Source organism: Mesoplodon mirus, assembly GCF_964341445.2.
Source record: "Mesoplodon mirus genome assembly, chromosome: 3".
NCBI classification, from domain to species: Eukaryota; Metazoa; Chordata; class Mammalia; order Artiodactyla; family Ziphiidae; genus Mesoplodon; species Mesoplodon mirus.
In genome coordinates this window covers 173,642,919-173,655,366 of record NC_138978.1, presented here as the reverse complement: position 1 = coordinate 173,655,366, position 12,448 = coordinate 173,642,919, and the positions used below count along the sequence as shown (strand labels likewise).

At 32.0% G+C, this 12,448-nt stretch overlaps 1 protein-coding gene across 7 annotated transcripts in view; it reads left to right on the top strand.

The window, feature by feature from the left end:
* Positions 1-12,448, top strand: part of DCAF6 (DDB1 and CUL4 associated factor 6) — a 165,587-nt gene that overhangs the window by 62,077 nt on the left and 91,062 nt on the right. For all 7 annotated transcript variants that reach the window (XM_082614240.1, XM_082614239.1, XM_082614238.1 and 4 more), the window contains exons 5-7: positions 6,737-6,850; positions 8,786-8,921; positions 11,258-11,472. In XM_082614240.1, coding sequence (XP_082470366.1) covers positions 6,737-6,850; positions 8,786-8,921; positions 11,258-11,472 — 465 coding nt within the window. The remainder of the gene's footprint in view (positions 1-6,736; positions 6,851-8,785; positions 8,922-11,257; positions 11,473-12,448) is intronic.

Sequence of the window (12,448 nt, the reverse complement as noted above, 5' to 3'; positions counted from 1 at the left end):
CCTTTACCACAATCTTTATATTTTTATATGCTGTGTGTTGCTGTCTAGCTTCTTTCATTTCAACTTGAAGGACTTCCTTTAGCAGTTCTTGTAAGGCAGGTCTTAGTGGTGATAACCTTTCTTAGTTTTTCTTTATCTGGGAAGGTCTTTATTTCTCCTTCAGTTTTAAAGGACAGTTTTGGTGGATATATAGTATTCTTGGTTTGCAGGTTTTTTCTTTCAGTACTTTGAATGTATTATCCCACTTCCCTCTGGCTGGTAATGTTTCTGTTGAGAAATCCACTGATCTAATGGGAGCTTCTTTGTATGTAATGATTCACATTTCTCTTGCTGCTTTCAAGATTAACTCACTTTTGACTGGTTGTTTATAGTATGTCTTGATTTGAGCCTCTTTGGGCCCATCCTAGTTGGAGTCCTCTGAGTCTCTTGAATCTGGATGTTCATTTTCTTTCTCAGATTTGGGAAGTTTTTGGCCATTATTTGCTTCAGATAAGCTCTCTACCCACTCCCCTTTTTCCATCTGGAACTCCTGTAATGGGAATATTGGTCATCTTTGTGATATCCTATAAGTCCCTTAGTCTTTTTCACTTCATTCCTTTTCTTTGTTCCTCTGACTAGATAATTTCAAGTGGCTTATCTTTGACTTTGCTGATTCTTTTTTCTGCTTGATTGAGCCTGCAGTTGATCCTCCTCTAGTGAATTTTTAAATTTAGTTACTATATTTTTCAGCTCCATAATTTTTGTTTCGCTATTTTTCTGCTTTCTTTCTCATTGGTAATATTCTCGTTTTGTTTGTGCGTTGTTTTCCTGATTTTGTTTAGCTGTCTATTTGTATTCTCTTGTAGGGCATTGAATTTCTTTATGACCATTACTTTCCATTCTTTTTTAGGTAATTCATATATCTCCCTTTTATTAGGGTCAGTTTCTGGAGATTTACTTTGTTCCTTTGTTTGAGCCATGTTTTCCTGTTTCTTCATGTGCCTTCTTCGGTGAATTATCTGTTTAATCTTTTGCCCATTGTTTCATTTTGTACTGTTGAGTTTTGAGGGTTTTTAAAAGGATGTTCTGTGTATTTTTCAGGTATGTGACTCAATTTTTTTCTCTGAGTTGATGGCTAGTCTTTTCATTTTCTTTACAGTATCTTTCAAAAAGAAGTTCTTTAATTTTAAAGAAGCCCATTTTATCAAATTTATTATTTTGGGAAGGGAACCAATGTTGTGTCTAAAAATCTTTGTTTAACCAAATGTCACAACGATTTTCTCCTAAAAGTTTTATACTTTTATGTTTTGCATTTGGATCGATGATCCATTTTGTGTTAATTTTTTCATAAAGTATGAGATACTGCTTTAAGTTCATTATTTTACACTTGGATATCTCGTTTTCCAACATTGTTTTTCTCCACTGAACTTTTTTTGCATCATGATCATAAGTCATTTGACCACATCTATTTTCACCTATTTCTGATCAGTACCTTTTCTCTTCCAGTGATTTATGATTATGCTTGTACCACACTGTCTTTATTACTATAGCTTAATATTAACTCTTAAAACCGGGTAGTATAAGTCCTTTCTTCTTCTTTTTCGAAACAGTTTAAGGTATTTTAGGTCTTTTGTATTTCCCCATGGATTTGATAATTAAATTGTCAACTTTTACCAGAATTCCTCCTGGGATTTATTTGAATCTATATATCAGTATAGGGAGAATTGACAACAATTATTAAATCTTCCAATCCATGGTTGCAGTATATCTCCCTCATCTAGGACTTTAATTTTACTTGGCAATGTTTTATAATTTTCAGTTTGTGTGTCTTAAGACCTACCCTTAAATATTTCATATTTTTTAATGTTATTGTAAATGGTATTATCTTTAAAATTTCTAATTTCTGATGGTTTTATTGCTAGTATTTTCACATGCAGTTGATTTTTATATATTGATCTTGTATTCTGCAGTTTTGCTACACTCACTTATTAGCTCTAGTAACTTTTTACAAAAAGATTACATAGAATTTTCTCCTTAGATGATTATGTCATCTGTGAATATAGAGACAATTTTTCTTCTTTTCCCATCTGGACTCCTTTTATTTCTTTGTCTTATCTTATCACACTTATTAGAACTTTCAGTCTAATATTGAATAAAAGTGGTAAGACTAAACATCCTTCCCTTGTTTTGATCTTTGATCTTTCACTATTAACTATGACAGTAGGTATATTTCAATAATGCTTTTTAGCAGGTTGAGTTAATTCTGTTCATATTCTTACACTTATCAGGAATGGATATTGGATTTTGTCACGTGTTTTCTCTGCATTTTTTCATTTTTTGAAAGGATTGTATTGCTTTTCTTTTAGTTTCTTTTTTTATAGTAGAAAAGATATTTTTATGATTTTAAACATTTAATACTTATTAAGAATTGTTTTGTTCTGTGTAGCTACAGTCCATCTTGAAAAACATTTCACATGGACTTGAGATCAATGTGCATTCCACTCTTTTTTTTTTCTTAAACATCTTTAATTGGATCTTTTAGTTTCTTAACATGGTGAATTACATTTATTTTTCAAACGTTAAGACCAATTTAACATTCCAGAGATAAACCTCACTTGGTCATATATTGATATATTATCCTCTTTCTGTGTTGTTGTATTCATTTTGTTAAGGACTTTTTTTTTTGCAGATGTGTTCATGAGAGATGACCTTTAGCTTTGTTTTCTTGCACTATCTTTGGGTTTGTTGTTAGCATAATGCTGCCCTATTGCAATAACTTGGAAAGTTTGTCCTCTTCAATTTTCTGAAAGAGTTTGTGTAGAAGTGGTAATATTTGTTTCTTATATGTTTGGGAGCATTCACCAATAAAGCCATCTGGTCCTAGAGTTTTCTTTGTAGGATGTTTATAACTGCATATTTATTTCTTAAAATGAATATTTGGTGATTCAGGTTATATCTTTCTGCTTTAATGAGCTTCTGTATTCTATCCTTTTCAAGGAACCTATTTCATCTATATTGCTGAATTTGTTGGTGTAAGTTCTTCACAGTACTTCCGTACTATCCTTTTAACATCTGTAGAATCTATAGTGATGTCACCTCTGTCACTCTTTTTTTTTTTTTTTTTTTCTTTTTTTTGCGGTACGTGGGCCTCTCACTGTTGTGGCCTCTCCCGTTGCGGAGCACAGGCTCCGGACGCGCAGGCTCAGCGGCCATGGCTCACGGGCCCAGCCACTCCGCGGCATGTGGGATCTTCCCGGACTGGGGCACAAACCTGTGTCCCCTGCATTGGCAGGCGGACTCTCAACCACTGCACCACCAGGGAAGCCCATGTCACTCTTGATATTGGTAGTTTGTGTTCTCTGTCTGTCTCTCTCTCTCTCTTTATTATTCTTAGCAGTCTGAGGAGAGATTTCATCAATTTTAATGATCATCTCTAAGAACGAACTTTGGTTTCCATGGTTTTCTCTATTTTCTTTTTCTATTTTTGATCTCTGTTTTTTCCTTTCTTCTGTTCACTATGGTGAGTTTCATTGCTCTCTTTCTTCTAGTTTCTTAAAGTAGAGGCTGAAGTTACTGATTTGAGACCTTTATCCTTTCTAATATAGGCAGTTAGTAAAATAAAATTTCCACTGAGTATTCCTTTAGGTAAATTTCACTAATTTTGATATGCTGAACTTCCATTTCTCTTCTGTTAGTAAATTAGTCAATACATTTTCTAGTTTCCATTGTGATTTCTTCTTTGATTCATCATTTATTGAGAAACATGTCATTTAGTTTCCAAATATTTGGAAATATTTGAATATTTGAGTTGTTTTCCAGCTTGGGCTTAATTGCAATTGAATCTATTTTAATCATTTGTGTAACTGTCTTTGTATGGATTGATTTACAGTGATTATTTTCTAGTTAAATCCATCTCAGTCAGAATATGTACTTTGTATGACTTGAATCCTTTTAATTTTAATGAGACTGGTTTTGTGTCCCAGAATATAGTCTATTGGTAAATTTATCTTATGCACTTTAAAAACTGCTTATTCTTTTGTTTGTGGAGTGTTCCATATATATCAGTTATGTCAAGGTGGCTGATAACCATGTTCAATTCATCTATATTCTTACTGATTTTCTGATTACTTGTTCTATCAATTATTGAAACAGGTGTGTTGAAATCTAATATTTTTGGACTGTTTCTCCACTCAGTTCTGTCAATTACTGCTTCATATATTTCAAAGATCTGTTTTTAGGTACATAAACATTCAGGATTTTGATGTTTCTATTCTTGGATTGACCCATTTATCATTGTAAAATGACTCTCTTTATCCCCATTAATACTCTTTGCTTTGAAATTTGCTATTTATATAGTAAATCTAGCTTTCTCATTATTGGAGTTACTGTGGTATCTCTTTCTTCTGTCCTTTTACTTCTGGTCTAGCTATCTGTGTCTTAATATTTAAAGTTAGGATCTTACAGGCAATTTATAGTTGGGTTTTGCTTTTTTATCCAATCTAGCGACATCTGCCTTTTATTTAATTGGGCTGTTTATACCATTTACAATTAATGTGATTATTGATATGTAGGTAGCTGAATTTAAATTTTGTGTCTTGCTCTTTGTTTTCCCTCTGTTCCTGTTCCATCAGTTTTTTCCCCTTCTCTTTTTTTGAAGAACTGAGTATTTTTGTGATTCCACTTTACCTCCTTTGTTGATTTATTAGCTATAACTTTTTTTTGTTGTGGTTGTTTTAGTATATGCTTTAGGGTTTATAGTATACATCATAAACTTTATCACAGTGTACCATCAAGTAATATGGTACCACTTCAAATATAGTATAAGAATCTTATAACACTGTACTTTCATTTTTCTTCTCCTGGAATTTTGGGTATTTTTTCCTTACATTTTATTCTTATATGTTTCATAATTTCCTTAATACATTGTTAATATTCTTCCTTTAATAGTCAATTATCTTTAAAAAGATTTTAAAACAAAGTAAAAATTATATTATATTTACTTACATATTTATTATTTCTAATCTTAAATTCCTTTGCATAGATCCAGATTATGACAGGTATTATTTTCCTTTTACATGAAGGATTTTAAAAGATGTATTTTTTTGTGCTGGTCTGTTATTATAGAGGTTTGGAAAATTATCCTGTAAAATGCCAAATAGTAAATATTTTAGGCTTTGTGTGCCATATAATCTTTGTCACAACTACTCAAATATGCCATTGTGTCAGGAAAGCAGACTTGCATAATATGTAAATGATTGGATGTGGCTAAGTTTCATTCAAACTCTTATTTACAAAAATAATGGGTCATAGTTAGGTAAGAGGCATCCTTTGCTGACTTCTATGCTACTGAATAATCTTTCAGCTTTCTTATTTTTGAAAACACCTAGTTTATTTTTGTTTTAGAAAGATATTTCTGTGGGTATAGAATTCTAGTTTGACAGTTTTTTGTTTTTTTTTTTCTTTTACTACCTTAAAGATGTTACTCCACTGATTTCTGGCAAGAAATCTTATTTTTAATCACTGGTTTTACATAATTTGAGAGCAATGTATTTCTTTATTTTTATTGCTTTAGTATTTTAAGAGTAAATCACAATCTATGTTCTTATTCTCTTACTGGCCATTTGGGTTGTTTCAAGTATTTAGCTAATATGAATCGTGCTGCTATGAACTTTCTGGTACACATCTTTAGGTGCCTTTATGTATACATTTATTTGTAGTGGAATTGCTGGGTCATAGAAGAGGCATATGACCAGCTTTAGTAGATACTGATACATGGTTTTTCAAAGTGATGGTACCATTTTACAGTCCAATCAACGATGTGTGAAAGCCCTAGTTGCTCCATGTCCCCATTGACATTTGATATTAATCTAGTCCCTTTCATTTTGGTCATTCTGGTGATGTGTAGTGATATATACTTAGGATTATAATTTATGTTTAGTTGATCACTAATGAATCTGAGCACCTTTTCATGCATACATAGGAATATACCTTCCATTGTTTATGGGTACATAAAAACCTATGTGAGAATGCTAAATACCCAATTTTGGCAGTTTCTACTTCTAAGGACAGAGAAGGGGAGGAATATGTTGGACAGGAGGGTTCACAGAGGGCCTCAACTTACAGTATTATTGCTAAACCAGAAGTGGATACAGGAATATCTAAAATGTTTCATTTCTTTAAAAAATTTAATTTTTGTAAAATATGCATAATATAACATTTGCCATTCAAACCATTGTTAACTGTACTGTCCATGACATTTAGTACTTTTACATTGTTATAGAACCATTACCATCACTCAAAAAATCTTTGAGAGGTCAGTTTAAATGCTTAATTCAGCATCACATAGTTTTTATAAACATTATCAGGGAGTAAAATTTTACAGTGTATTTCTAATACAAGTGTATATTCACATCCAGAAAACAAAAATTTGGCTATTCAATGTTTGAACAAGCTTTCAAGGGTAGGGTTTTTCTTGTCAAGTTGTTAGGAGTTTATAATTTAAAGAGCTTTCTGTCTGAAGGTACATTAATGTCAAATTTCAAAGTAATGAGTCACATTAATTCAACAGTTACCTCTTGCATATTTCTATATGTATAACACTATTTTGCATTATGATACAGGTAAGTCATAAATAATTAAAATAAATGGTTCTTAGTTGCTTTTGCCATAATCATTTTATGATATAGCAGTAATGTTTTTCAAAGTCATCTGTTTAAATGTTCACTAACATTACCTGTACTTTTGTTTTCATCTTCAGATTATGACTGTACCTAATGACCCGTATACTTTTCTCTCTTGTGGTGAAGATGGAACTGTTAGGTGGTTTGATACACGCATCAAAACTAGCTGCACAAAAGAAGATTGCAAAGATGTAAGAATCAAGTTTTTGTACAAATGATGAAAAAAATTAAGATTATACTTAAAATTGGGTAGTAAGTTATCTCTGAGTTATGAGCTTATGGATAGATTAAGAATTTTTTATTTTATAAAATTTTCAATAAGTATATTTTTATAATCAAAAAAATTTCTTAATTAAAATGTTAATAGTGAAGTTAAGGAACGTATACTTAAATTGTACAGTTCAAATATATTTATAAAAATTTATATGATTGTTCAGTATATACCATAGCATTATAAAAACTTGAAGTATTTATCAGTATATTCCATTTATTTATGGAGGCAATTTTGGCTTACCAATAACAGTGATAAAAGCATGTAGAAGTTTAGTGTCTTCTTTTTATTTTTACCCTGTCCTTTAAACCAAGATTTATTTATATGCTATCTTTTGTTTTAGACAGTTAGATACCATTTTATCAACATGTTCATTCAGATTTAGCTCACTTCTCTAAAGATAGAGCTTCACTATCAATTTTGTATTTTTTAAAATAGTATTTAAGCTTGAAAAAGACCTGAGAAATCAGTCAGTGTAAGGCCTCAGACAACTAACCCTAAATGTTATTTAGAGACAGTAGCTTTTGTCTCAGATCATTTTATAGTAGTAAATGAAGTAAGCAAGTATTGCTAAATACATTTTTACTGATAGTTACAAAAAAAAAAGTTACTAGTAATCAGGTTGAGTGTTTGCTAATTAAACCAGTTAGTATTGTTAACATGCTTTAGGTGGAGAAAAGATTATTTTATACATTGAAACAGAGAAGAAAAAAAATAAAAAAATTTTGTCAGTTTTTATATTGTATACATGTATACACATACACAATTAGGAATGTTGAACTGAAGGCAGAAATAAGTTTAGAATAGCAGGTTGTTTATTAGGGGCATCTGGTTTACCTGTTTCTTAGTAAATTATAGGTCCTAAAATTTGTTATGTCAAAATCTTATAAGCAATATTTTCATATACAATGTAGTTGGATTTAATTTTGCTTTTATAATCAAAAACTCTGTAAAACTAAAGAATAAAGCAAAGCTAATAAGTGAAATATTGTTAAATTTTTTCTCAATAAAACTTCTGATTTCTTTATATGTAAAAAGGAATAGAGAGAGTATAAAGAAAAATTGATAACTAGGGTAATTCTTAAATCCTAAAAATTTAGAATTATGAACAGTATTTGATGAATAAATTCTATGTAATAGGAATAATGTTCTGAGGCCCATAATTAAATACATAAAACTTAGCATAAATGTAACTTAAAAACTTGGCTATTCTGAGAAAAGTGAGGAGTTAGAGTTGTAGATAAAATAGTATAGAATTAACAATACCTTAAAGCTATATTTTTGGGGTGATAGCTCTTATATTTTCTAATGCTTGTATAGAGATAAGTAGTGACATTATAGTGAAGCCTGTCTTTGACATAGTTTGTATATATGTATGTATGTACTTTGTTTTTGAACTGGTAAGGAGGAAGATTTTATAAGTTAACAAAAATATAAAATTTTAATATCAGGTTATGATATTTTTGCTATACTTTAATAGCAGTCATTAAAATTACAATATCATGAGTACCATATAAAATAATGATTATACTTATGATAGACAAAGGTTGATTATACCTCCATCTTTACTGTCCAGTGGACCAATGATAGCAGGCATTTCTAATGACATTAATGACTTAATGACATATTACATAGGTAATGTATGAGTCTTCTAATACTTCTGAAGATGATCATCTTATTCCTGAGTATGAGAATATTTAGGAGGCATGTTGGTTTTTTTCCTTCCTCATTGTCATACTGACTGAATTAGGATTTCTGAAAAAGATTTTCTTGTTCTAATTGAAGGGAAAATGTTTTAAATAGACTATTATCTGTTGTAAAGCTTATGTAACTGGTATTTTTTTATCTTTTGTAGGATATTTTAATTAACTGCCGACGTGCTGCCACATCTGTAGCTATTTGTCCACCAATACCATATTATCTTGCTGTTGGTTGTTCTGATAGCTCAGTACGAATATATGATCGGCGAATGCTGGGTACAAGAGCTACAGGTAAAAAGACATATATTAGAGAAAATATGAGATCCTATCAGTTCAAAGGATAAATCTTTTTTTTTAAATAAATTTATTTATTTTTGGCTGCACTGGGTCTTCATTGCTGCGTGCAGGCTTTCTCTAGTTGTGGTGAGCGGGGGCTACTCTTCATTGTGGTGCGTGGACTTCTCATTGTGTTGGCTCCTCTTGTTGCGGAGCATGGGCTCTAGGTGTGCAGGCTTCAATAGTTGTGGCTTGTGAGCTCTAGAGTGCAGGCTCAGTAGTTGTGGCGCACGGGCTTAGTTGCTCCGTGGCACATGGGATCTTCCTGGACTAGGACTTGAGCCCATGTCCCCTGCATTGCCAGGTGGATTCTTAACCACTGCACTACCAGGGAAGTCCCCAAGGGATAAATCTTTATGATGTATTGCAATTTTAAAATTTCATTAGTTTGACATAAATTTAGTAAATAGAATGTATTTAAATACTATGGATTATTATAAAAAATAGCATTTCACCAAGTTTTTATGACCCATCAGTGTGATACTTTTGCAGGTTATCACTTTAAAAAGTTGTAACACTTGATATATTAATTTCCTGGGTCTGTCATAACAAATTACTATAAACTGGGTGGCTTAAAATAACAGAAATTTATTCTCTCACATTTCTGGAGGCTAAATGTCTAAAATCAAGATGTTGCAGGGTGGTTTTCTGCTGGAGGCTCTCAGGGAGAATCTATTGCCTGCTTCTCTCCTAGATTCTGGAGGTTGCTGACAATCCTTAGCATCCCTTGGCTTTTAAATGTATCAGTCCAATCTCTGCTTCCATATTTACATGCTATTCTCTCCTGTGTATCTGTGCCTGCATTTCCCTCTTCTTATAAGGACACTAGTTACATTGTATTTAAGGGCCACCATAATCCATTATGACCTCATCTTCATAATTACATCTACAAAGACCCTATTTCTAAATGAGGTCACGTTCTGTGTTTCTTGGTGGACATGAATTTTCAGGGGACACTCCTCAGCTCACAACACTTGGCTTTCCTAATTTCTCTTTGCCATCTTTTCAATCAAGGGGATAATAGTAAGCGTGGTGGAGAGAAAAGTTAGGAAAGAACAGTGACTTGGGTGTGTATTAATGTATAACATATTTATGCCTACTTAGTAGCCTAGCTAAAGTACTGTAAATGATGCTGCACTACTGAATTTGAATTTGCCTTAAACTCCTATTTGTTTCTCATCTGCTTTGGGATCAAACCACTTCTGAAATATTCACCTCAAAGCTAACTTCCATTAGCATTTTCTGTCAAGGAAGGTCAAGATTGGACATTCTTTCTCTCTCTCTCTCTCTCTGTCTGTCTGTCTGTCTCTCTGTCTCTCTGTCACACACACACACACACACACACACCCCAAATATACATACATATTACACATTTATATATATATTCACATATTTTATGGCATCAAAAATAAAAGTTGACTTGGGCCAGAAATTAACAATGTTGATCTCAGTGTCAGTTTATGTCCAGTGAAAATGGACATAGATTACTGAAATGGGAAAACCAGATGGGATCTTTTTTCTTTCTTGAACTGTGATTGAGGAGTCTTGTCTATTTGGACATGCATGTTTAGGGGGAACAGAAGTAATATATGGAACTGTAGGCTCAGTTATCATTTCTCAACAGATGGGACATGATTGAAATTTTGGGCAGGGCAGGATAATACAGCTTTGTGGGATTCTTAGAATTTAGCATTCCTGGGTCTGCAGAGCACAAAGTGCCAGTTGTACCTCTCCCTATTGTATTGCATTATGTTGACGACTACCAAAATTAATTAAAATTAGAGTGGTGTTCCCACTCTGTTATCTTATAAGAGGAGAATTTCATGGCAGTCAAAAATCTTTTAATGACATAAAGTAAAAGGTAAATCATATTAAAAAGACACTGTACTGTTTTATCTAGTTTGCTAGTAAATATCAGCTTTCCGATTTATATTATAAAAATTATATTATCTTAATTTGGGGAATTTTTAAGAGATGATTTAGTGTGACTGTAATCACAATATAAAATTGATTAAATAACTCATATTTCCAATAAAACATTGATGTAATCTGGAATTCTAGAAAATCATGAATTCTTTTTGGAAGATATGTAACCTTTATACTATATTCATTTTTATTTTGTTACAAAATTTGACTGATGATTAAAGAGTCTTTTCCAGAAATAAAACATGATAGCTTGGATTTATATTGCTACGTTAAATCACATATCTCATAATTCAGATTAAGAGTTTTTCAAGTGTTTTTCTTGAAAAATATTCTGAAGGTTAAACAATTCCTTTTTTTTAATTTAGGGAATTATGCAGGTCGAGGAACTACTGGAATGGTTGCCCGTTTTATCCCTTCCCATCTTAATAACAAGTCCTGCAGGGTGACATCTCTGTGTTACAGTGAAGATGGTCAAGAGATTCTTGTTAGTTACTCTTCAGATTACATATATCTTTTTGACCCAAAAGATGATACAGCACGAGAACTTAAAACTCCTTCTGCAGAAGAGAGAAGAGAAGAGGTAAGTTTACTCAAAACCATGTTCTTTATTGAATTCAGAAAACATTAATTCACTAACACCTGGAGCATTAATTCAGTAACTCCTAGGGCCTGAAGGGCTTCAAAAAATAGAGCTAATTTTCATGGCATTTACAGTCTAAGGAGCAAAGACATGAAAACACGCCTGAAAGAATGGGAGTAATAAATAAGGATAAGGCACTAGGCGAAGATATTGTAAAAGTATTTTTACAGAGAAAATATTTAATAGCAAAATGTTTTCCCAAGTTTATGGATGCACAGCAGCAGGCAAGAAAGATGAACAGTTCTGACAGTTGCAGAAGAGGCAATTAAAATAATAAATAAATGTGATGTATAAACTTCCAAGGGACTAAATGTTTATATTCATGCAACAATGTTTACTATTCATATGTTGATAGCAGTCCTTCCTGTCTTCTCCTGATTCTGCCTCTTTCACAGTATGAATTAGTGACATGTAATATTATCTCTAGGTACATTTTGTAAAACAATGACCCATATGAGTGAGTGAGAAAAAGGTAAGTTAAAGTGTCTGTACATACACACACAACACAACACATACACAGAATCGGGAGAGGAGGGGATTGCAGTCCTCATATAAATAGTGAATGGTAATAGGTGAAACTCCTATTGGTGCATGAATATAAACATTTAGTCTTTTAGAAGTTTACACATTACATTATATATATCTCTCTATATATCTATATCTGTAGATACCCTCTTTATCAATTTCTAGATATAAATATAGATATATATTATGTATTGGAAACTAAGTGAAAGAACTACTTTTCCTAAAATGACTCTAAAATACTAAATCATTTTTCTTATTTATGAAAAGCAAAAGCCAGAAATAGTATATCCTTGAAAATACACAGCAGTAGAAAAATTTTTGTTTTAACCTTGTTAAGCTTCTTTCCCCACGTTTTTCACTTTGGCTTTTTTATTTTACAATGTCCTATGGT